This window comes from Felis catus, chromosome D4 (assembly GCF_018350175.1).
Source record: "Felis catus isolate Fca126 chromosome D4, F.catus_Fca126_mat1.0, whole genome shotgun sequence".
NCBI classification, from domain to species: Eukaryota; Metazoa; Chordata; class Mammalia; order Carnivora; family Felidae; genus Felis; species Felis catus.
Window position 1 is genome coordinate 55,756,759 of NC_058380.1, and position 26,664 is coordinate 55,783,422.

At 38.0% G+C, this 26,664-nt stretch overlaps 1 protein-coding gene across 1 annotated transcript in view; it reads left to right on the forward strand.

Annotated features, from left to right (window-relative positions):
* UBE2R2 (ubiquitin conjugating enzyme E2 R2) overlaps positions 1 to 26,664 on the forward strand; it is a 116,806-nt gene that overhangs the window by 86,630 nt on the left and 3,512 nt on the right. Inside the window, exons 3-4 of the mRNA XM_011288587.4 lie at positions 10,077 to 10,174; positions 24,208 to 24,342. Coding sequence (XP_011286889.1) covers positions 10,077 to 10,174; positions 24,208 to 24,342 — 233 coding nt within the window. The remainder of the gene's footprint in view (positions 1 to 10,076; positions 10,175 to 24,207; positions 24,343 to 26,664) is intronic.

Consider the following 26,664-nt stretch of genomic DNA (forward strand, 5'->3'; position numbering starts at 1 on the left):
TGGGATGAGCACTGGGTGTTGTATGGAAACCAATTTGTCAATAAATTTCATATATAAAAATAAATAAATAAATAAATAAATAAATAAATAAATAAATAAATAAATGTTAAAAAAAAAAGAAACAAAAAACAAGGGAAAAGGATTCAAAACTGTAAAGGAATAAAGTGTATGTAAACTTCCCTTTCGACTATTTTTTCACTATTAAAGTAGACTATTTAGTTCTGTCTCAAGACTTAGCATTGGATCATTATTTTTTAAAAAGTTTTTTTCATATTCATAATCAAATTTTCAATGGGAAAATAATTCATTCGTATCTTATAAATATGCAGTTGTTTTCCATGCCACAAATATTTACTTTTTAATTTTTTTAATGTTTATTTAGTTTTGAGAGACAGAGACAGAGCACGAGTAGGGGAGGGACAGAGAGAGAAGGAAGCACAGAATCTGAAGTAGGCTCCAAACTCTGACCTGTCAGCACAGAGTCCTGACGTGGGGCTCAAACCCATGAACCACGAGATCATGACCTGAGCCAAAGTTGGACGCTTGAGCGACTGAGCCACCCAGGAGCCCCTAATGTTTTCTTTTTAAAGAAGTGATAAAGCGTGGTTAGGAATTTAATTTGATATAGTCATGGTGGTCATAAGAGACTTATAGGGCGCCTGGTTGGCTTAGTCAGCAGAGCATGTGACTCTTGATCCTTGGGTTGTGAATTCAAGCCCTACTTTGAGTGTAGAAATTACGTAAAAAAATAAAATCTTTGGGGTGCCTGGGTAGCTCAATGGGTTGATCGTCTAACTCTTGATTTAGGGTCATGGGATTGAGCCCCTTGTCAGACTCTGCACTGAGTATGCAGCCTGCTTGAGATTGTCTCTCTCTCTCTCTCTCTCTCTCTCTTTTTCTCTGCTCGTACACTCTGTCTTTAAAATGAAATGAAACAAAATAAAATAAATCTTTAAAAAACAGAGAGAGACTCTTCTCACATAAGTTAATTTACCTTTGCTACACTTTGGAAATGATTATCAGAATTGAACTTTTTGAGGGCCTATGTCCGTATTTGCGATTCTAAAGGTTGGGGCTCATGTTTCTTGGCCAAAGGGATATTCTTGTTGGTTGTTGCTCTCACCTACCTGCGTTGTCACCTGTGGTAGACACGTGGTGGACCTTGAGGTCAAATTGCTGTAGTCATCAAAATGTTTACTGCAGTGTTATTTATAATAGAATTAGAGATGGGGGAGGGGCAGTGAAACAAACCAATCAAAAATACAAAAGTAGAAGACTATTCAAATGCCAGAAAAAGGGACTTGATGAAAGAGTTTTGGGAAGGTTCCTGGGTAGCCCAGTCAGTTAAGCGTCTGACTCTTGGTTTCAGCTCAGGTCATGATCTCACGGTTCATGGGTTGGAGCCCTGTGTCAGGCTCTGTGCTGACAGCTCAGAGCCTGAAGCCTGCTTTGGATTCTTTGTCTCTCCCTCTCTCTGCCCCTCCCTGCTCACGCTCTCTGTCTCTCTCTCTCCAAAATAATCATTAAAAAAAAAAAGTAAAAAAATAAACTTAAAAGAAGTTTTTGCTACATTAACTTCACAAGCATTAAAAATAAATATTGTAGAGACTATTATTGTTAGAAAATAAGTTATAATGTTATTTTTTAAAATAACTTTTTAAAGTTTATTTTTATTTATTTTTGAGAGATAGAGAGTGAGCAGGGGAGGAGCAGAGAGGGGGACAGAATCCCAAGCAGGCTTCGCTCTATCAGCGCAGAGCCCACTGTGGGGCTTGAGCTCAAAATCTGTGAGATCATGACCTGAGATGAAACCAAGAGTCAGACACTTAACTGACTTAGCCACCCAGGTGCCCCTATTATGTGAAGTTTTAAAAATCACAAGAGCTTTTGTTACAGTTTTGCTAAATACATCAATGTACACATTACTACAGCCCCAAAAGAAGTAAACGCTGCAGTATATATGAATGAATTTAATTATTTTAACATTACCTTTATCATTGCCATATTTGTGAAATTTATAAATATCAAGGGGGAACTTGGAGAACAAAGGAAATTTAATATGAACTTGTCATCAGTGATTGTACTACTATGTATCTACTCCTGTCTACTTTGTAATATGTTGAGTGAACTCAAAAATAGTTTCATGGTTACATGTAACTGCGTTCTCAGAAGTAGACAGCCAACAAACTCCATTTGCCTGGCCATGTATTAAAATGAGGCTTTCATACACCCTGTAATGCACTGTGAACTTTACAGCTATGGCAACTCAGAATCTCTCTGTTCTTTAGAATTTAGTAAATAAAAAATAATTTTTTTTTTTTAGAATAGACTAATTTGTAGAGTAGTTTTAGATTCACTGCAAAATTGAGTGGAAAGCACACACTATTTGATCTTTTTAGTACTAGTGAGTTGTGAAACACAGTATGAAGCTTTACTTAAAAAACATAATAGGGGCACCTGGCTAGCTCAGTCAGAAGAGCATGTGACTCTTGATCTCGAGGTTGTGAGTTTGAGCCTCATGGTGCATGTAGAGGTTACTTAAATTTTTAAAAAAAGTAAAAATATAAAGATTTCAGATGTTTTTTTTTTTATGAAGGAGTATACAAGTCATTTTTCGTATATAGTGTGCACAGGTAAATGTCAGCCAGTGCAGTCATGAAATGAAAGTTCATGTATGTTGGTGTCTTTTAGTCTGCTTGACAGCCAGTAATAAAATACTTTGCTGTTTCACTTACGGTTCTGTTTCTGAAGAGTTATTCTTCATTCTAGAACCCAGATTATTCTCAAATCATTATACTAATTTGTATAGCTTCCAGCATTATAAAGATGTATCAATTTGGCTACTATTCCACTGTCATTAGGTCATGGTATGTTTAAATATTATTGTTTTAATAATTATTAAAAATAGACCCTACTGTTTTTTTTTTTTTGTTTTTTTTTTTCAACGTTTGTTTATTTTTGGGACAGAGAGAGACAGAGCATGAACGGGGGAGGGGCAGAGAGAGAGGGAGACACAGAATCGGAAACAGGCTCCAGGCTCTGAGCCATCAGCCCAGAGCCTGACGTAGGGCTCGAACTCCCGGACCGCGAGATCGTGACCTGGCTGAAGTCGGACGCTTAACCGACTGCGCCACCCAGGCGCCCCAAGACCCTACTCTTTTAATATGCTTTTCCTAAGTCATGTTGTCTTAGCTTGGGCTGCTATAACAGTACCGCAGAGGGGATGGCTTAAAGAAAAGGAATATATTTTCTCACAGAATAGGAAGCTAGAAGTCCAAGATCAAGGTGCTAGCATGGTTAGTTTCTGAAGACTCTTCTGCTTTATCTCTCTGTCCTTAGAAGGCTTGAGTAAAGAACAGGCTAGCTGTCTGGTATCTTATATAAGGTTTTTTGCCAAGTCTGCAGAACCATAACTGTTTGGAATAATAAAGTTTAGGCTTTGTAAGTGTTGAATGGGCCTAATTACACATAGTTTATGATCTTTGTAACTATTTAGATGGATGGTATGCATTAGGAGTGAAAATGGTTGAGACCTATAATCAGCTTTTTAAAAGTTGAAAGAACTGCATATATCCAAGAGTCCTTTACAGTAAAGCTCTAGTCATCAATTATATTTTAGCATTAAGAAAAGACCAGATAAAAGCAACAATAATGCTGTGTTAGCGAGGGTTCTCCAGAGAAACAGAACCAATAGGATATATAGAGATATGTATTAGAGGAGGTTTATTTATAGGAGTTGGCTCATATGGTTATAAAGTCTAAGAAATAGCACAGTCTCTGCAAGCTGTAGAACCAAGAAAGCCAGGAGTATAATTCAGATTGAATCCAGAGGCCTGGAAACTAAGGAGCTGCATGTGTATGTCCTAGAATACCAAGGCCCAAGAACCCAGAGTTCCAGTGTTCCAGGTTAAGAGAGAATCGGTCTTTTGCCTGTTTGTTGTGTTCAGGACCTCAACAGATTGGATGATGCCTGCCCCATTAGGATACTTAACTCCAGTTAGGGTGGATATTCCTTACTCAGTCTACTGATAGAAATTCTAGCATCTCCTGGAAACACCCTCACAGACACACCCAGAAGGAATGTTTTACCAGCTGGGATCTGATTTGTAAGTAATCTGTGACAAGCAAGATTTAATATATATTTATGTAGTTATATTCATGGATTTGCAGATCTTATGCATTCTCTATAACTTTAAGGTACAGGAAAAAGGTTTTTCTAGGCAGTGATGTGCCCAAATTTGGCTTCATATCAGAATCCTGTGGAGAAGTTGTTACGAATAAAGAATACTGGAGATTTCAGTTTAATTGGATTTGGAGAGGGCCTAGGCTAGATAGCCTTCACTTTACGTTTTACAGCTGCCGTTCTAGAGACTTAGAACTTCCCCCATCCTTTTTAAAATAATAATTTATTGAGGTGAAATTCACATCATAAAATTAACCATTTAGGGGCTCCTGGGTGGCTCATTTGGTTGAATGTCTGACTTTTGATCTCGGCTTAGGTCATGATCTCACGGTTCATGAGATCAAGCCCTGTGTCGGGCTCTGTGTTGACAGCGTGGAGCCTGCTTGGGATTCTCTCTCCCTCTCTTTCTGCCCCTTCCCTGCTCACTCTCACTCTAAAAAATTAACTGTTTATTATTTTTTAAATGTCTATTTATTTTTGAGAGAGAGGGACAGAATGTGAGCAGGTGAAGGACAGAGACAAAGGGAGACACAGAATCCAAAGCACGCTCCAGGCTCTGAGCTGTCAGCACAGAGCCTGACGTGGGGCTCAAACCCACGGACTGTGAGATCATAACCTGAGCCGAAGTTGGTCACTTAACCTGACTGGGCCACCCACGCATCCCTAAAAAATTAACTGTTTAAAGTGAACGTAATTCAGTGATATTTAGTACGTGGTCCCAGTGTTGTGCAGGTAACACCTCTATTTATCAAGTATTCCCATCACTCCTGCATAAAACACTTTACGCACAATGCACTTTCTCTCCATTCCATTTCACTCTAGTCCTAGTCTCTGACAATGACCACCCAGCTTTCTGTCTGTATATATTTTGTCTATTCTGGATATCTCTTATAAATGGAATCATGCAATATGTGACCTTTTGTGTCTGGCTTTCATTTAGCCAATTTTCTCCATGTTGTAACATGTAGCAGTACTTCATTTCTCTTTATGGTTGGATGATATTCCATTGTATCTATCCATCTATTGATGGACATTTGATCTTTGTCCACATTTTGGATGTGAGAATAGTGCTGCTGTGCCCGTGTGTATATATGTACTTGTGTAAGTCCTTCTTTCAGTTTTCTTGTTTATATACCTAGAATTATGGTATCAAATAGGTAATTTTGTATTTTACTCTTTGAGGTACTACCAGACGGGCCTCCAGCAGATGAAACATTTCACATTCCCACCAGTAATGGATGAGGGTTCCTGTTTCTCCACGTCCTTACTAACACTTGTTATTTTTCATTTTTGTTTCAATTATAGCCATCCTAAGGGATGTAAAGTGATGTCTTATTGTCATTTTGATTTGCATTTCCCTAATGACTAATGATGTTGAGCATGCTTTCATGTGTTTATTGGCTATTTATATATCATCTTTGGAGAAATGTTTGTTCACGTCCTTTGCCCATTTTTTAATAGACTAGTTTATCTTTTTGTCTTTGAGTTGTAAGAGTTCTATATAATTAAGGATAATAAACACTTACCGAATACATGACTTGGAGATATTTCCTTCTTATCTGTAGGTTGTCCTGTCATTTTCTTGATAATTTTCTTTGCACAAAGGTTTTTCATTTTGATAAAGTCTGGTTTATTGCTCATGCTTTTGGTGTCATATCTAAGAATCCATTGCCATATCCAAGATCATGAAGATTTACTCCTATGTTTTGTTTTGTTTTGTTTTTTTTTTAATTTTTTTCTTAATGTTTACTCATCTCTGAGACAGAGAGAGACAGAGCATGGACAGGGGAGGCACAGAGAGAGAGGGAGACAGAATCCGAAGCAGGCTCCAGGCTCTGCGCTGTCAGCACAGAGCCCAATGCGGGGCTCGAACTCACGAACCGTGAGGTCATGACCTGAGCCAAAGTCGGACGCTTAACCGACTGAGCCACCCAGGCGCCCCTGTTTTGGTTTTTAAAGAGTTTTATAATTTTAGCTCTTAGATCTTCCATTTTGAGTTAATTTTGTATATGGTATGAGATAGGAATCCAACTTCATCTTTTTGTTCTTGAAAATTCAGTTATCCCAATTCATTTGTTGAAGAGACTGTTCTTTCCCCATAGAATGGACTTAGCATCCTCATCAAAAATCAATTGGCCATAGATGTATGTGCTTATTTATGGACTCTCAGTTCTGTTCTATTGGTCTGTAGGTCTCTCATTATGCCAGTCCTAAACTGTCTTGTTGATTATAGGTTTATAGTAAGTTTTGAAATCAGGAAGTGTGAGTCTTTGATTTTACTTTTTTTTTTCTTTAAGATTGTTTTTTGCTATTGTAGATCCCTTAAATTTCTATATAAATGTTAGGATCAGGTTTTCAATTTCTGGCAAGGGGAAGCCAGGATTTTGATTAGGATTCCACTGAAACTGTAGATCAGACTGGGGAATAGTTAGTGTCATGTTATCATGAAGTCTTTCCACTTACGAACCTAGGATGTATTTATTTAGGTCTTTAACTTCCTTGAGCTGTGTTTTATAGTTTTCTGTGTACAAGTCTTTCACCTCCTTGGTTAGATTTATTCCTAGGTTGTGTTTTGTTCTTTTAGATGCCATTGTAAATGGAATTGTTTTCTTAATATCCTTTTTAGGTTATCCTGTTTAGGTTATTGCTGGTATTTAGAAATAAACCTGATATTTGAATGTTGATCTTATGTCCTACAACTTTGCTGAATTTGTTTACTTGCTTTAGTGCCTTTCTTGTGAATTCTTTGGAATTTTCTTTGTCATTTTTGAAATAATTTTTCTTTTTCCTTTCCACTTTGTATGTCTCTTACTGCTTTTTCTTGTCTAATGCTCTGGTTAGAATTTCCAGGACAGTGTTAAATAGCAGTGGTAAAAATAGTTACCATTGTCCTGTTTTTTGTTTTTTTTTAATGTTTTTAAAATTTATTTTGAGAATGAGAGAGCATGAGTCGGGGAAGGGCAGAGAGAAAGAAGGAGAGAGAATCCCAAGCAGGCTCCACGCTGTCAGCACAGAGCCCCACGCGGGGCTTGATCTAACATACTGTAAGATCATGACATGAGCTGAGATCAAGAGTCGTTTGCTTAACTGACTGAGCCACCCAGGTACTCTAATCCTTGTCCTATTGATCCTCGCAGGGAAAGATTTCACCATTTACTATAATGCTAGCTGTGGACTTTTTTAAAAAATGCCCCTTATAATGTTAATAGTTCTGTTTATCGTTTTTTGAGTGTTTTTATCATGAAAATATTAGGTTTTGTCAAATGCTTATTTATTTTGAGAGAGAAAGCACAGGGAATCCCAAGCAGCCTCTGTGCTGTCCGTGCAGAGCCCGACATGGGGCTCCATCACACAAACCGTGAAATCATGACCCAAGCCAAGATCAAGTGTTGGATACTTAACTGACTGATCGACCCAGGTTCCCTCAGATGCCCATCTTTTAATTTGTTTCTAAGTAGAAATCTATATATGTTGTTCCACTACTCAGAAATTTTATGTATATACATATTAAACTCTGAACAAAGTAACATATTCCTCTGGTCTGATTTTTGTACCATATATTTATTTCATTACCAGTGGGTTCTTCACTACTGTGGTGGGTAGAATAATGGTCCTTCAGAGATGTCCATATCCCTGGACATTCCAGTCCCTAGAACCTATGGTATGTTAGCTTATATGTTAAAGAAAAGTTAAAGTTGCTAATCATTAGCTGACCTTAAAATAAGGAGATTATTCTGGATTATCCGGGTGGGCCCAATGTAACCCAAAGAGTCCTTTAAAGTAGAAGAGGTAGGCAGAAAATGAGAGAGATAGACTATGGAAGAAAGGCTCAGAGAAGTGTAACACTTTTTGCTTTGAGGATTAGAGGAAGGGGGCCAAGACCAAAGGAGTGTGGGTAGCCTTTAGAAGCTTAGAAAGGGCAAGGAAAGAGAGTGTGTCTTAGAGGCTTCAGGAAGCAGTGCATTAATGCTGACACATTGAATTTAGCCCTGTTGGAACAGTGTCAGACTTTGACTATAGAAATGTAAAATAATATTTTTTTTGTTTTGTTTTAAGCCACTAAGTTTGTGGTGATTTGTTAGAGTAGCAACGTAAAACAAATACAACTACCCAAGCATATTTTGTTCTGTTTATGATGTTGGTTTATTTATCTAGGCTAACTGATGTCTAAATTTCTCTTAAGTTGTTAAAATTGTACTTCTTACTCAAAATCCATCTCAAAGCTTTCTGAAACAATAAGCCTTTTGTTCTTCCACACTAATATCCTAGTTTCTCTCGTGATTTCTGTTGTGCCTTTTTTTTTTTAACCTTTCTCATAGCATCTAATGATAGTACAGAGTTTTAGAATTTAGTATTGATTTTATTAAAATTTTATTCTCCTTTTAAAAATACTCTGTTACCTTGATGTGGTTGTGTATTTTATGTGTGTGTCTAAATTTGGGCTGTATGTGTAAGATTTTTACACTTTCTATAGTTATATTTCTGTTTAAAATTTTGAATTTTATCTTTCACTTTAGACTGAGATTGGTGACTATATCTTACTCAGCCTTGTCTTTTCTATTGAAAAACAGTCTGTGATGCATATGGTAGGCAATACATATGTGTTTGACTTAAATGTACATGTGAATTAGGTCCTATAATTTAAATTTATGAACCAAAATATTATAACCATAGTGATGAGTTTTATCCATATCCTGAGGGAGTTAAAATTATATTGTTGGGAGGCATATTTTTAGTTTATATAAACCATAATTATTAAAACCATTGATTGATGTTACAGGTGATTTTAGCATCTCTCTAGGCAGATATTAAGCAAGGCAAATTTGAGGGGGATTTGTTTCTTTTTTTTTTTTCAACGTTTATTTATTTTTGGGACAGAGAGAGACAGAGCATGAATGGGGAAGGGGCAGAGAGAGAGGGAGACACAGAATCGGAACAGGCTCCAGGCTCTGAGCCATCAGCCCAGAGCCCGACGCGGGGCTCGAACTCACGGACCGCGAGATCGTGACCTGGCTGAAGTCGGACGCTTAACCGACTGCGCCACCCAGGCGCCCCTCTTTTTATGTACTTTAGGTTCAGATGTATCTGAAAATAAAGATACTTTGTTGCTTCTCAGGACTCTTGGATCTCAGTTCATCATGTTTGTCTATTTTTAAATGAGTTTTTTTAGAAAGATGGTGCTACAAGGCAAACCATAAGAGACTCTTAAATACAGAGAACAAACAGGGTTGATGGGGAGGGTGGGAGAGAAGGGAAACTAGGTGATGGGCATTAAGGAGGGCATTTGTTGGGATGAGCACTGGGTGTTGTATATAAGTGATGAACCACGGGAATCTACCCCCAAAACCAAGAGCACACTGTACACACTGTATATTAGCCAAATTGACAATAAAAATAAATAAACAAGTAAATAAGTAGTGCTACTTTTTAAACTAAGATATATCTGGGAGATTAGTCAGAATGAATATTTATAATATAAAAACTACTTAATTCTTTCTTTAAAACTTTTTTTTAATGTTTATTTTTGAGAGATAGAGAGCGATTAAGAGCGTGAGTGAGGGAGGGGCAGAGAAAGAAGACACGGAATCCAAAGCAGGCCCCAGGCTCTGAGCTATCAGCACAGAGTCCGACACGGGGCCCCGAACCCACAAATGTTGAGACCGTGACCTGAGCCGAAGTCAGACACTTAACTAACTGAGCCACCCAGGTGCCCCAAAAAAGTACTTAATAATTCTTTAACATTGATTGCAAACGTGAAGAAAAAGAATTGTTTTCTCCCCTTATGATGAGAAAACAAGTTTTCTACGAATAAAAGAAAATTTAGTAGAACTGATGTCCCTTTTTTATATCATATTTTTGAGTACTTTCTAAATGTGATGTTTGTGTCTCATAGAATGGAGATGTATGCATTTCGATTCTTCATCCGCCTGTAGATGACCCACAGAGTGGAGAACTCCCCTCCGAAAGGTGGAATCCTACTCAGAATGTCAGGTAAGGGGCTACATAAGGAATAATCTGGTTTTTAGATGGCTCTTAAGACTGGATATTATCTTTTAACAAGTACAAAAGAATCCTTTCTGTACTTTGTTGTTTTTGTTTTTTGCTAGAGCTTTAAGTAACATGTATGCATCATTTTGAAGAGTCCCATTTACAGAGCAATAATGCATATTTTACTCATTTCTTTATGTTCATCTTGAAAGAATTTTTCTAGTGTGACTTCTTCCTCTTAACATTATTTAAGTTCCATCCTGCATCTTTGGATCTTGTGATGCCCATGTTTGGATGAGTTGCTTCCTTATTCTAGGGTTCTTACTATATTTTGCAGAGAAATCTATCATATAAGTCTTTACAAACTTCAAATGACTTTATGTTGTACTACTTTAAAAAGGGCTTCTGGGGCTCCTGGATGGCTCAGCCAGTTAAGTATCCAACTTTGGCTCAGGTCATGATCTCACAGCCCGGTGTTGGGCTCTGTGCTGACAGCTTGGAGCCTGGAGCCTGCTGCAGATTCTTTGTCTGTCTGTCTCCTCCCTCCCTCCCTCCCTCCCTCCCTCCCTCCCTTCCTTCTTCCCTCCCTTCTTCCCTCCCTTTCTTCCTCCCTCCCCCTCTCCCTCTCCCTCTCCCTCAAATAAACATTTAAAAAAAAAGCTTTCATTTACCTGGGTTTTTTGTTTGTTGTATTAACTGTGTAGATGGTTCTTAATGATTTGAAAGGCTTGTATATTTCTTTTGATTCCATCTTTTGAACTATATAAGTAGATATTAACCATCTGTTTGTTTATAGTGGTCTATATGTGTGGGAGTTGGTCACCTAACCCTTAAAAGAACCCTGAGTTTTAACTTGTAATTGTTATGTTTACATTATTTATCATTATATTTTTCTGCAATAAAAATCTATATATAAATATATTTTAATTATTTGTGACAGGGCTGTAGTTAAACTTATTTCTATATTGAATTACTTTATTAATATACAGTTGATTAAAAACAACGTAAGTATACACTTCCAGTTTACTATGTACATTTGCTAATTATTAGAAATGCTTTTTTAAATCAGGTAGATGGACATTTGTTTTCATTAGTCCATGTATCTATGAATAATTATTACTTTGCTAGAGTGAGACAGAAATATAGCTTTGGGGAGCCTGAGTGGCTCAGTCATTTAAGCTTCCGACTTCAGCTCAGGTCATGATCTCACAGTTCGTGAGTTAAAGCCCCGCGTCAGGCTCTGGGCTGACAGCTCAGAGCCTGGAGCCCACTTCAGATTCTGTGTCTCTCTCTTTGTGCCCCTCCACTGCTTGCACTCTGTTTCTCGCATTGTGTCAAAAATAAATAAATGTTAAAAAAATTTTTTTAATAAAAAAAGAAATGTAGCTTCAATTTTATATATGATATATGAATAATATATATGCTAATATACACACCCAAGAATATATATACCTGTGTATATACAAGCATATATATGTGTGTATGTGCACATACACACATGTGACAATAAACATATGTAACATAAACATATATTAGATGCAGTGATTAAGAGACCATATTTACATATGATAATGGAATAAAATTTTATATGGCAGTGAAACTAAATCCTTTTAACTCTGAGTTATTTGGCAAAAACCACGGAGTGATCTGTTGTCAGTCTTTAGAAAAACAAAACAGTTTTATTGTGATATAATTTCCATTACCCTACAGTTCTCCCAATTTAAGTGTAATATAGTACAAAGTTGTATAAGTATCCCCACAATTTTAGAACATTAAAAAAATTTTTTTTAATGTTTTATTTATTTTTGAGAGAAAGAGCACAAGCAGGGGAGGGACAGAGAGGGAGACACAGAATCCGAAGCAGGCTCCACACTCTGAACTGTCAGCAGAGAGCCAACACAGGGCTTGAACTCATGAACCATGAGATCATGACCTGAGCCAAAGTTAGATGCCTAACCGACTGAGCCACCCAGGCACCCCAATTTTAGAACATTTTTATCACCTCTAAAGAAATTCATTCGTCTTCACATTTACACTCCATTATCACTCAACCCCCACCTCCCCCTTTTTCCTGAAACCCTAGGAAACCACCAGTCTACTTTCTGTCTATATAGATTTACCTATTCTGGATATTTTATAAGAATAGTAATTCAGTATATGGTGATTGGCTTCTTTAATTTAGTATGTTTTCAAGGTTCATCCTCGTTGTAGCATATATCAACACTTCATACCTTTTTATGGCTGAATGATATTCCATTGAATGTTTATACCACACTTTGTGTATCCATTGATCAGTTGATGGACCTCTGGGTTTCCATTTTTTGGTTATTATGAATACTGCTATACACATTATGTACAAGTTTTTACATACACATGTTTTTATTTCCTTGGGTATATATACCTGGGAATGGAGTTGCTGGGTTATATGATAACTCAACGTTTAGTTTTTTGAGGAATTGCCAGACTGTTTTCCAACATGACTGCAGTAAATAGTACATTCCTACAAACATTATGTGAAAATTTATTTCTCCACGTGTTCATTAGGACTTGTTATTATCTTTGTTTTTTTTTTATAGCCATCCTGGTGGGTGACATGGTATCTCATTGTGGTTTTGTTATTGATGTTTTCTCTTTAAATGACTTAAAATTTTAGAATAGTTTAGATTTTTGAAAATTGTGAAGGTAGTACAGATAGTTCTCATATATACCTGCACCTGCCAGTTTTATTATTAACATCTGATATTAATGTGGTTCATTCATTACAGTTAGAGAACCACTTTTAATACATTATTGTTAACTAAAGTCCATACTCTTTCACATTTCCTTCGTTTTTATCTTATGTTGTTCTTTGCTCTAGAATTTCATGCATGATACCATGTTATATTTAATAGGCATGTCTCCTTAGGCAACTGTGACAGTCTCAAACTTTTCTTGTTTTTGATGACCTTGACAATTTTGAGGAGTACCAATCAGGTATTTTATAAAAATGTCCCCCAGTTGGGATTTTTCTGATGTTTTCCTTATTATTAGAGTAGGGTTATGAAGACCACAGAGGTAAAATATATTTTTGTTACCTTGTAATAAAGGTACCTAATATTAACATGACCTATTACTATTGATGTTAATGTTCATCACCTAGCTGAGACTCTGTTTTTAGATTTCTCCACTATAAAGTTACTTGTTTTTCCCCTTTCCATTCTATACTCTTTTGAAGGAAGAAGTCTTAGGCGCAGCCCACATGTAAGGAATGAGAAATTATACTTCCATGGGGGTGAGATATCTGTATAAATTATTTCAAATTCTTCTGCATAGGAGATTGATCTTTCCCCTCCCCCCATTTATTTATTCATTTTGTTAGTCATTTTTAATCATTCTAAAATCTAGTAGCTCAATAAGGAACTCTACTTTAGTTAAAAGCAGAAAAAAAAAGAATTCTTGACTTATACAAGGATTTCTTTATTAAAAATTTTTTAAAGGTTTTATTTTTTTGAGAGAGAGAGAGCAGGCAGGGCAAGGACAGAGAGAGGGGGACAGAGGGTCTAAAGTGGGCTTAACGCTGACAGCAGCAAACCCAGTGTGGGGCTTAAACTCGCATACTGCAAGATCACAACCTCAGCCAAAATCAGACGCTCAACTGACTGAGCCACCCAGGTGCCCCTACACAAGAATTTCTTACAAGTTTTTATCAAGTTTCCTTCCCACTTTCTGGAAAGTGTATACCAAAGAGTGTTCAAGCATATCAAATTACTGTTGATTATGCTCATTACTCATTCCTTTAGGTACCTTGTTCAAAACAATATACGTTGAGAAGATAGATATATCTTGGAGTGCACCACATCTTGCCTGTAATTTTTTAAATCAGAAAAGAAGTGACTCCCTTTCTTAATTAAATAAACATGTTGATATACCTAACTTTGAAACCATCATGCTTCTGAATTCTAATTCTCATATTGATCAGGCACAGAGCCCTGCCATAAGTTTATGTCTATGAAATAAGGAATCAATACATACTCCTTGTACTTTATGCTTTACTTTAATAGGACTTTCCTTCAAGCATGATGCATTTCTCCTTTTAAATTTTTTTAATGTTTATTTATTTTGAGAGAGAAACAGAGCATGATCAGGGAGGGGCAGAGAGACACAGAGACACAGAGAGACACAGACTCTGAAGCAGGCTCCAGGCTCTGAGCTCTTCAGCACAGAGTCTGACGCCGGGCTTGAACTCATGAACCGTGAGATCATGACCTGAGCCAAAGTCAGTCATTTAACCAACTGAGCCACGCAGGTGCGCCCCCCCCCCCCCCCCCGCACCGCTTCTTTCTTTGTTTTTTTTTAATTGCGAGAGAGAGGGAGTGAGCACCAGTGGGGCGGGAGGTGGGGGGTGAGTAGAGAGAGAGAGGGAAGAGAGTGCTAGCATCCTAAGCAGTCTTAGTGTAGGTCTTGATCTCACAAACCATGAGATCATGACCTCAGTCAAAATCAAGGGTCTGGACACCTAACCAACTGAGCACCCAGGTCCCCAGGGATGATTCATTTCTTAACAATAATCAGAGATGCAATTAGTAAGTTCATTTTAATGAAAATATAATTCCAGCAGCCCTAGTCTATACATATGAATTTATTGTACTCCATCACATACCAAAATGCTTGTATTAACATCACTCTACACTTCTAACAAAATTATTTATGTGAAAGGAAAAACAGTTGGCTTTATTTGTAAATTTCTCTTTGTTTTATACCCCTTACATTTCATTACTACTGGGCATTGCACCCTAGGAATATTTGGATATGTGGAAAGTGTGCACTTCTTTTGTAAAGGGCAATTGTGAAAAGGAACGCTGGAAAGGAGAAATGATGTGATACTTGATATACCTACCCCCAGGTGCATGAGTATATTAAAGTCTACTGCTTTACATAGGATCTTTTATGATCATTAGCAGAATTCATGTACTTCTACTTCTTCATCCCTGCTATCCCTTACCACCATACAACAGTTCTAGCTGATTATTTGTTCCTTTAACCTATACTTACCTCTTATTTTCAGCCTCAACTGGTATATTGACACTTAGATCCAAGTAAAAGAAAAGGAAATCAGTATACTTATTTTACCTCCCATCCTCTCTCCCCCTTTTCTTTATAACTTTTGAACATATTTATCATCAGAAGGTTATAAGATTTATAGTCTGTACTGTTTTGTAACATGATCCTGGTTTTTAAAATTTATTCCTGCCATTAAATGAATTCACTGCCGTCCATTATTTTACTTCCTTTGATCTATTAATTGGCTGAATTAGTCCATTAGTAATTTCTCCAGGAAAATGCTCCTTAGAGCCCCCTGTATTCCCTGAATTCTTACATGTTCAAAATGTTACATGCTATGTGTATGGGTGTGCATATATGTGTTTTGCAGTTACACTTCAAGTGACAGTTTGGGCATAAGATTTCAGGATCATACTTTCTCTCCTCAAAGGATTATGATATTGTGGACATTATTCTGCTATATTTATTGTTGCTGGGGAAATGTTTGGCTACCATATTTCTCAGCTCTTTCATTCTACATAATTGTTTAAGAGACTGTTAGGCTTTCAAAAGAAACACATCATTTGTAATTAAACTGACAGTGTATTTAAAAGAGTTAAGTAAATATGTTGGAAGACTTGTTGAAAAATTGAACAAAAAATGCAGGGTTCTCCTTTTGGTATTATTTTGGTGCTTGTTCTTCAGGGCTAGTAGTAACCCTAGTCAAAAAGAAGTGTTAGCTGTATGGTACTAAGTGATTCTTACTTTTGGAGGTTGAATGTTGAATCACATGCTTACATCTTGTCCCCCTTTGAGAAAACAGGCATCCCCATTCTTCATAATATAAAGCCCCAAACGATTTTTTTCATTTCATTTTAGTACTACCTTAATGGATATTGCCATTACCCACTGGAATTCAAGACATTTTACCTTCTCCTGCATAAGTACACAATATATTATTCACCTTGTCTCAGTTTAAAATATTGTGAACCTTTTTTCTTTCAAGGTAGACCTGTTTTTCATTTGATTCAGTCCTTTGGGGACAGGAAACTCCTTTCATACTAATCTTCCTCTTAAAAACTACTGTTGTTACTTTGGGGAGCAGCATCATTTTTTCTCTCTCTAGGCCCTCAGGTCACTTGAGCCCCAATTTAGAAGCATTTCTTAGACTTCATCTCAGAGATTGCCTTCTCTGCTTTTATGCTTTTTTGTTTAGAGGCTTTATAACCAGGACTAGTTTTCTTGATTGCCCCTTTGATCTTCATACACAGCTCAAAAAGATATTTGCATTGGAATATCTTTTTAAGATTTTATTTTTAATCAATCTCTACACCCAAAGTGGGGCTCGAACCCACAATCCCAAGATCAAGAATCACATGCTCTATTGACTGAATCAGCCAGGAGCCCATGGATTGTAATCTTTAGTTACCTTCTCAGACTTTTTTTTTTTGTCTCTTAGCCTCATGTAATCATAGACGTTCCTTCAATGTGATGATCTTGGGGGTGGGAAAATGAACAGAGGCTTTGGTGTTTGTGAATTTCTAGGGAGATGTATGTAGGTTCCATACATTATTGGAACCTCATCTGCCTGGAACACCTGATGGTGCCCAGAACTCTGTAATATCAGGAAAGCTCTACCTAATGAGTGAGTGTGAAATACTTTTTTCCTTTTCCTTTGTTTCTCTCTTACTTATTGTGAGGCAAGGGGGTTCTTCAGCTAGCAATTGTACATATTTATCACAGGTCAGTGTATCGCACTGAAATATCAAGAGGCAAAATATGAGGTGCTCAGGATTTTCTTTTATATTCCTTTGCTGCTAAACTCTCTAGAGTTAGCAGTTGTGCAACTAAGGGTTCTGCACTCCATATCCAGTTTATGGGTGGCCAAAGACAGCAGTGGAGGTGGCATAAGGTTCAGCTCCAGCTGTTTTAGGGTCTTGATCGCTATATGGCAGTGTTATCTGAAAGCGGTCCCATGTTTACATATGTTTGGACTTACTCACGACCACCTGTACTAGTCTTTCATTCAGCACCTCAGTGAACATACTTAGAAAACTTAAACATGGAAAGCTTTTGCAACCTGAAGAGGAATAAAGCATCCCAGTTACCTTGAAGAGTCTAACTCAATATATATCACAAGACCTAGTGAGTAGTAAAAGTAGAGGGGAAAGTAGGAAAAAGATCACTACAATTATAGGGATCCAGAGCATCAGCCAACTTGTGTCCACTAAAGGCTCAGTAGTTTGCCTCTTCATAGAGGCATAGAGGAAAGCCAGCACTTCCTGGAAGAAGAGAACATCCTATTACACCCAGGTGCATAGGGTTAAGTTTAGGCAGGTTAGAGTTCCTTATGGAATTGGGAAGATTTAAGGAGTAGGCATTAGCGAAGAATGGAGTTGGGAGGGTAGGGACCCCTGATGTTGCCACATGTCAGCAATTAGGAGTCCATACAATGCCTCTTCTTCTTGGTGTAAGAAACAAAATATTCTTCAATCCATGCTCTGTCCGGAACCAAGTGAGTGCTTTTGGTTGGGGTTGGCTGTCAAACAGTAGAGTTCACAACTGCTTTCTCTGAATCACCATCCCCAGAACTATCTGCTATACCTGCTGCAGGCTCTTAGATAAGGAAAGTCATCTTGGTGGAGGTTTGGTTTCTTTTGAAGGATGGTTGCATAGTGTTTTCTTTGCTACTACATCATGGAGAAGCATCTGTCAGGAATAGGATAGGATGTTTTCCTGTTTAATCTTCTCAATGACCTGCTGAAAGGGAAGGGAGCTAAGGACTGTCCCAAACATTAGATGACAAAGTAGGCAAGGTGAGGGGAAATGGCTGTAGCATTGCTGTTCCTAGGGCTCCTGACAGTCCCATTTGGGGCCAGGATGATTTCATTTATTGCTCCCTTGATATTTGTACATTGCACTGCACTCAACTTGGTAGTTTCAGATTGTGCATATGATATATATTGTGTATTTTAAAAATGTCCTTTTAAAAATGTTCTTTGTGTTTTTGTGTATTTAGTCTGAGACCCTCATTCCTACCATGTGTTTTTGCAGGGATGTATCAGTCAGCAGCAGTTCCAGGATTGCACAGGAGGAAGCATTTATTACATTTGTTAGTTGCTTTAGAGACATAAACAGAAGCTATTTGTAATATGTAACCGTCTAAGCTATCACATTTTCCCACTCATAACAGACTTATCTGCCATGATGTCCTTTTCAAATCCCACTTACGTCTTGAAAATATGTAATAAGGACTGTTTTTTAATTTTTATTTTAGTGTTTATTTTTAAGAGAGAGAGAGAGATGGAGTGTGAGTGGGGGAGGGGTAAAAAGAGAGAGGGAGACACAGAATCTCAAGCAGGCCCCAGGCTCTGAGCTGTCAGCACGGAACCCGATGCAGGGCTTGAACTCACAAGCTGCCAGATCATGACCTGAGCTGAAGACAGACACTTAACCGACTGAGCCACCCAGGTGTCCCAGGACTGAGTTTTTGTTTTTGTTTTTTTTTAATTTTTTTTTAAACATTTATTTATTTTTGAGACAGAGAGAGAGAGAGCATGAACAGGGGAGGGTCAGAGAAAGAGGGAGACACAGAATCTGAAACAGGCTCCAGGCTCTGAGCTGTCAGCACAGAGCCCGACGCAGGGCTTGAACCCACGGACCTCGAAATCATGACCTGAGCCGAAGTCGGCTGCTTAACAGACTGAGCCACCCAGGCGCCCCCAGGACTGAGTTTTAACTAAGGGCCATCTTCTGGTGTTATGGGTTCATGTTTTGAAATGCTGTAAATGTGAGATTAAAGGGATGTAGGTTAACTAGAAGAGTCAGGCACTGGGCTTCCCTTCTCCAAAGTTGCCTATCAATTTTCATCAAATTAGGCCATTATCTGTAAAACCTAAGAATCTCAATCAGTCATTGTTTCTCTGTGTATGTGTTTTAATTTTTCTTAATGTTTGCTTATTTTTGAGAGAGAGCATGAGTGGGGGAGGGTCAGAGAGAGAGGGAGACACACAATCCGAAGCAGGCTCCAAGCTCTGAGCTATCAGCACAGAACCCCATGTAGGGCTCAAACTCATGAACTGTGGGATCATGACCTGAGCCGAAGTCGGACACTTAACTGACTGAGCCACCCCGGCGCCCCATGTGTATGTGTTTTAAGAGTCAAGGTAAGTTTAGGCTTTTAAGAATGAACCCCTTCTACCTCATACTGCTTAGAGGGTATGTGTGTATACTTGAAGAAAAATGCCAATCTTTAATCCTGCAAAATTCCAAACTTTTCCTCTGTAGTTTGCAGGCAGATCCATGAGCCAGGTCTTAATTTGTTGTACTAGGGCCAGTTTTCTGCCTTCCCTCCTAAAGTTGTACTTGTGGTGACATAGTAGCTAACAAAGAAAGGTCAAAAAAGTGAGGGGGTAGTGGATGCCTCGCTGGTCCAGTTTGTAGAGCATGTGGCTCTTGATCTCAGGGTTGTGAGTTCAAGTCTTCTGTTGGGCGTAGAACATACTTTATAAAATGGGGGTCAGACCCAACTCCTTGACCATTGTCTATATGTTGAAAAGGGACAAATACAATATTGTTCATTGGGTCATAGATGTCTAATTCTCATTTATCTCCCTTAAGTACTACTTTAGTTTTCTTGTTTTTATAACATGTCTGAGCTCTAGAACTTCACAACTTACTAATTTGCTGTTTGCTAGTAGTTTGTGTGTGTGTGTGTGTGTGTGTGTTTAATTGGTCTTTTTATTTTGGTGTTTTTATTATTTAAAAGCCTTTTTTTCAAGCTTATTTTTATTCAAACAGTATTTTTTTAAACAGTATTTTTAATTTATTAGTCGAATCTGACAAAGATTGTAAAACAACCTAAAAGATCAGAAGTATGAACTTGAAAACTATAGAAAATGGAATGGTTTTGCCTGTCCTTTTGTCTGCATGTCTCTCCTTTTAGAACTTTTAAGTTTTGGTCTAGATCTCGTGTTGAAAAACTCCTACCATAGTCCTTTGTCCTGGCTTTTAAAGCAGGGATGGAGGGAGCACATTATTTCTTTGAGTATCTATAAATCTGGGAAAGGTGGTGGTTGTGAGAACTGACCAATAATTGAAAACAAGAACGCTGTTCCTCATTTTTATCCCAAATTATTACTTGAATAGGTCTGTTTTTATTGTAACACATGTTAAAAATTTATAGTTCTGAATTTGGACAACCAGACCTACCTATTCCTCTAAACCTACAGTAGAGAAGAGCATAGAGGGAGGAAGGAAGGGAGTCTGGGGATGGGTCCTCAGAGTCTTTTGCCAATCCAAGAAATTGATGTCTGAATGCCACAGATTGTCTAAATGGACAAGCGCAACTCCATGTTACATCTAAAAACCAAAATTTCAGGGGTGTCTGGCTCAGTCGGTTAAGCATCCGACTTTGGCTCAGTTCATGTTCTCATGGTTTTTCAGTTTGAGCCCATACTGGGGCTCTGCGCTGACAACACAGAGCCTGCTTCAGATTCTGTGTCTCCCTCTCTCTCTCTCTGCCCCTCCTCAGCTTGCACACACATTTTCTCTCTCCCTCAAAAATAAACATTAAAAAAAAAAAAAGCTTCATGTGGAACTGTGAATTTACATAGACAAAATGAGACTTTTGAAAGAATGTAGTTGTTTTCTAGATCCTATCCCATTTGTTCATGATCTGAAGGAAACAATCTCTTTAGTGGGCTTTAATGACTTCTTTATTGTGTTGTATTAATTTGACAGTTTCATTATTTGGTCTTTCTTTCCTTTCTACCTTCTGCTTTTTTCCTTCTGAAAAAAAATAGAATATATGAATAAAGATTTTCTAACAAACTAACCACAAAAGATGGCAGCAAAAAACCGTAACCATTGGAATAGCTGCAGAATTGTTCTGTTTTGTATGTTCTACTAGTATGGATTTAGAGTTCAGTTTTTCCATTCTATAAAGATAGGATTAAGGGGCGCCTGGCTGGCTTAGTCTGAAGAACATGCGACTCTTTATCTTGGGGTCATGAGTCTGAGCCCCACGATGAGTGTAAAGATAATTTAAAAAAATATAGGGGTACCTGGGTGGCTCATTCAGTTAAGTCTCTGACTCTTGATTTTGGCTCAGGTCTGATCTCCTGAGTTGTTTTTTTTTAATATTAGTTTTTAATGATCATTTATTTTTGAGAGAGAGCACATGAGCAGGGGAGGGGCAGAGAGATGGGGAGAGAATCCCAAACAGGCTCCACACTATCATTACAGAGCCTGATGCAGGACTCGAACCCATGAACAGTGAGATTGTGACCTAAGCCGAAGTTGGACGCTTAACCAACTGAGCCACCCCAGCATCCCTTTGATCTCACAGTGTGTGGGATCAGGCCCCTCATCAGGCTCTGCGCTGGCAGTATGGAGACTGCTTGGCCTTCTCTCTGTCCCATCCCCACTTGTGCTTTCTCTCAAATAAACATTAAAAGAAATTTTAAAAACATAGGGTTAATAATACTTAACAGAGTTGTCTATCATATGCTACAGATATAATGCTTGTGTTAAATTATTTTGGTACAAGTGCTAGACCATGTATGACACTACTTCCAGATCTTTTCCAGTCATGATACATAGAAAAACATGAAATTACTATATTTATAGATCAGAGTAGTAAACTGAGGATACTTCTTTGGCCAGATGTTGTTGCTACAGAGGCTAAAGTTATCCCAGGTCCCACCTATCCCATGGGAAACAGTATATAATTTACCTATAACTAGGGTGTTGCATATGAATTGGCATCAAGAATCTTTGTTAGAGATTAAAAGTCTCAATTCTGCTTTGCTCTGTATTGGCCTTATTAGGTAGATTCTCACCACGTGGTAATATAGATGGCTACCAGCTCTAGACTTTCCTTATTCTCACAATTGTCAGTCCAATCAGGAATAAAAATTGCCTTTCTGCTATTAGAAGATCATAGTTCCCTACCAAGGCTCTGATTGGCCCATCTTGGGTTACATGCACACCCCCAAATCCAGCATCATGATGAGAGAGAGAGAATCTGCTGCTGTGGTTAGGTAGGTTGTTTCTCTGAAGGTTTTGCATGATAGTAAGGGAAGATTAACCCATTAACCCCACCAGAACCAACAGAGTGGATTCCTCATTAAAAAACAAAAACAAGATCCTGCTGTCCAGAATAAGTGAAGAAATGAAAATGAAAGTGAAAACTTGCCGAGTTAAACTATTTTCATAGTCCACTATAGTACCTGACACTTCTTCTGAAAGCATCATGGATTTCCATTTAGAAGTATATGGTATTAGAAGGTTTTTTTTGATAGAAATGAATTATTTCACCATTTTAAAAATTGTATTTCCTAACATTTTATTGTTAAAATAAACACAAGATATAAGAAAATCAACTTGGTTAAACTACTCATGGGACAAATTTCCTAATTCAGTTGATACGACTTACCTAGACCTGTCTTGTCCAATGTGGTAGCCACTACGTAACTACACATAACTATTTTAATTAACTAAAATTAATGTCAAAAATTTAGTTCTTCAGTTGCACAAGCTACCTTTCACAGTGCTCATTGACTACATGTGGCTGGTGGTTATATTGGATAAAAAGATTATGCATTTCCATCATCATAGGAAGTTGCAGACAGTGCAGATCTAGACCATTTATAGCTCTTTTTTCCCCCTCTCTATACCACACTTTGTCCTGTCCTTACCTTCCTAACAGGTTTTGGATATGTTCTTCTGAGGCAATCCTTATGGAATGTTCTACCCCCTTTTGTTTGTTTCTTGCTTCTAGGATGTTATGTCCATTTCCCATCATTGGCAGTGATAAGTTTTTGGTAATCTTTATTTTATAATGTAATTACTGAAGAAACCCAGAAGGATCTTGGTGGGGAGGGGCAAAGAGTTATTCTTAATTTAATAGAAAGGGGTGTGTGTATGATGAATGCATTTTAACTCGATGGGAAAGTTTTCTGTGAAAGTGCCTTTCACTTGTATAATCACATAACAAACTCTTTACTCTTTTTAGGAAAAGGTTTCATCAAACCAAACATCTAAATTGCCTGACTCAATCCCTTTATTTTTTGCTTGGGGCAGGAGCAAAAGACTGTTTTCCAACAACGCAACCTATAAGCTCACGCCAGTGAGAAAAGATACAAAATTAATTTTTCCTCCCCAATTTTTCTTTACATACATGCATGTAGCTTGTAGGGAAAAGAACCTTGGGAATAATTTAAGCCTTTTTGGAGCCTTGTCTGGTTATTTTTCTTCAGAAATTTTATTCCCTGTGGTTAAAGTGTCTAGTTTTTATCTGTGGATGAAAATTGCCTGTCTTAACAACTCCAAGACGTAGAAACCCTGGGAGATAAGGGACGACATCTAACTTGCTCTCTATTGCACATCCAACATCACAGTTGGTGCCTCACACACACACAAAGTGCTTAGTAAATAGAAACTAGTTCTTCTGTGCCTGGGATGTTGTTTTCCTCCATTCTCCTGCTTAAGTGTCTTCCTTCCCTAAGTTTGGAAAGGAAATACGTTTGTGTGTATTATCATTTTTTTAGATCCTCTTAAGCAGCCATGATAAGAAGTGGATTTGTGGGGCAGGGTCATTTTTAACCTTACCCACAAAAGGATGGCCTTAAAGCTAAATATTTTTTGCTTTTTCTTTTCCTATTGCACTTAATTTGTAGTTTTTAAAATGTTATTTGAAAAGCTTTCAGGCTTCCACTTTGGAAGCAGATTGGAACATGTAGCCAGTTGAAGACGGTGCATGTCTTCTACAGAGTTTTATTGTGTGCCCTGCCACATGACCTCTGTGATAGGCTTGCAGATTTCCTCTTTGTGTCCTAGTTAGCAGCTTGTTTCAGCCTACCAGCTGAGTACTGAAAACAAAAAATTCTGTTTCTTTTCCCGTAAGGTCTCAAATATTATAGTCTTAAATTTAAAGGCACAATATTTTTGGATCTTGTAAACATGAGTATTTGTAGCTGATCCCCTCCCCCCCCCCCTTTTTTTTCTATTTCTAGGACTATCCTGTTAAGTGTAATCTCATTGCTCAATGAGCCCAACACCTTCTCCCCAGCCAATGTGGATGCTTCGGTTATGTTCAGGAAATGGAGGGACAGTAAAGGAAAAGACAAAGAATATGCTGAAATCATTAGGTAAGGTGCTTTGTTTTACCTTCCTTTTGATTACTTTAAGTCTTCATACAGAACCAAGGTTTAAATCAAACTTAAATATTGTTTGGGAAGATATTTCTGCCTGAGCCTAATGAGTTTGGCTTTTGAGGGAGCACACACTGGAAGATAATGCTGCAGATCTGATTTCCTGGGAACCAGAACCTCCAGGTTCTCAGTCACTTAAGTTTGCAGACTCTGCCTCTGAATCATTCTAGGGACACTGTTCAGTATTTTCAGCATGTCCGTTAAATGTAGCAGATACCCAAAGTATTTCCAGACATTCTAGATGTTTTTGTTTACAAAAAGTTAAAAAAATTTTTACATTTATTTATTTTTGAGAAACAGAGACAGAGCACAAGCAGGAGAGGGGCAGAGAGGGAGACACAGAATCTGAAGCAGGCCCCAGGCTCTGAGCTCTCAGCACAGAGCCCAACGTCGGGCTTGAACTCACAAACTGAGACAATGACCTGAGCTGAAGTCGGACGCTTAACCGACTGAGCCACCCAGGCGCCCCCGTTTTCAAAATTTTTTAATGAAGCCCTATAGTTTACTGGCCCTTTTGACCATACCAGCAAGTATCTACTGGGTATCATTATTATCAGTAACAATAGTATATGGTTGAACAGAGTCCTAGAAGCTTCTTCTTAGTGAGAGATTTGGAGTCTACCTATAGCTCGCCATCCCTCATATGACTTTTTTATCAGTTAATTTTTTGGGTCTTTACTTTTTCCATCTGTATAAAAAAGGGGAAAAAAGTAGAAGTTATTGGGACTGAACCAGTCAGCTCTCGATCATATCCTGAGTATGACATAAGGTTTTAACAGTACCCAAGAATTGGTACTTGAATTGCAACAAATTCATTTCCCTTTAGTACTGTTAGATTTTGTACCCTTAAAATAGAACCCCAAGGACAGTTCCAGCACATTCTGTGAATAGTTTAGTAAGCACTAGAATTTATACAAATAGAGTCCCTCTTTATAACTCTAGTCAGCACAATGCCATGTGATGTATAAAAAAAAACTGCACAGAAAATATAGCTGAATAATATATATAGATCAGCATTTCTTCACGATTTCTGCCCACTAGAATCACCTTTAGACCCTCTTTCATATCCATAGTCATTTAGTAAGATTATAAGGATAAAATCTGGGCATGTGTATTTCATTTTTAGCAGCCACTTAGGTGATTGGTGTATACCAAAGATTGAAGATAAATTAGTATAAATAGTAAAAACCTGGAGATTTAAAGGAGCTGGAGTAGACTCTGTGTGTGTGTGTGTGTGTGTATACACATGTAAAGTTTTTGAGAGAGAGTGTGCAAGTAGGGGAGGGGCAGAGAGAGAATCCCAGGCAGGCTCCATGCTGTCAGTGCAGAGCCTGAGGCAGGGCTCAAACTTATGAACCTATGAAACCATAACCTGAGCCGATCAAGATTCGGACACTTAACCGAGCCACCCAGGCTTTCTTAATTTAAGGGCTTATCTCATTCTCTAATTCTTAACACATTTATTACACATCAGCTTCATGTCAGGTACTGTTAGGTCATTAAGGCAGTCTTTCTCCTTGAGGAGCTCACACTTTACTGATAAGAATTTGTAAGCAAATCACCATTTAATGAGTGCACCTATAGGGGTGTTGAGAGGGTGGAGCCTTCTTGGGATTATCTCTGCCCCTCCCCCACTTGCATATGTGTGTGTGCACACATGCTCTCTCAAACATTTTTTTTAAAAGTGAGTAAGAAATACAAGGTCTCTACTCCAATGAAGTTGACATTTGGGTGGAAGAGGAAGAAACTGACAGGAAAATTAACAAATGGGGATCATAGAAAATATACTAGTGATTAAGTAGCATAATGCAAAGGAATGACTAGGTGACTGCTTTAAATTGGGTTGTTGGAACAGTCCATTTCTAAGTACAAATCTGAGTGACATAAGTAGCCAAATTAGTAAATCAGGAGAAGAGCAAGTGATCTACACAGAACAGGCGGTGTTCAAGTTACTAAAAAAACAAACCAGGGATGGCCTGTATGTTTTGGGTGGGAAATGAAGTAGGAGGCAGGTTGTCATGCAACACTGGAAACTAACATAGGCTATTTGGAATCTACTTTAAGTGCAAATGGCAGGATTACTGAATAAAGAAGAGTGGTTGGGGTTGCATAGAGTTTGGTGTGTGAGACGCAGGGGAAAAAAGTCTCTGAGGTGACTCCTGGCTGACCAGCATCTGAGATCCACTACTTCTAAATACCCTCCAGAAGGTTATTATTTGAGTGTTCTTCAACATGGTACCTGATGGGCTGAGAACCTGT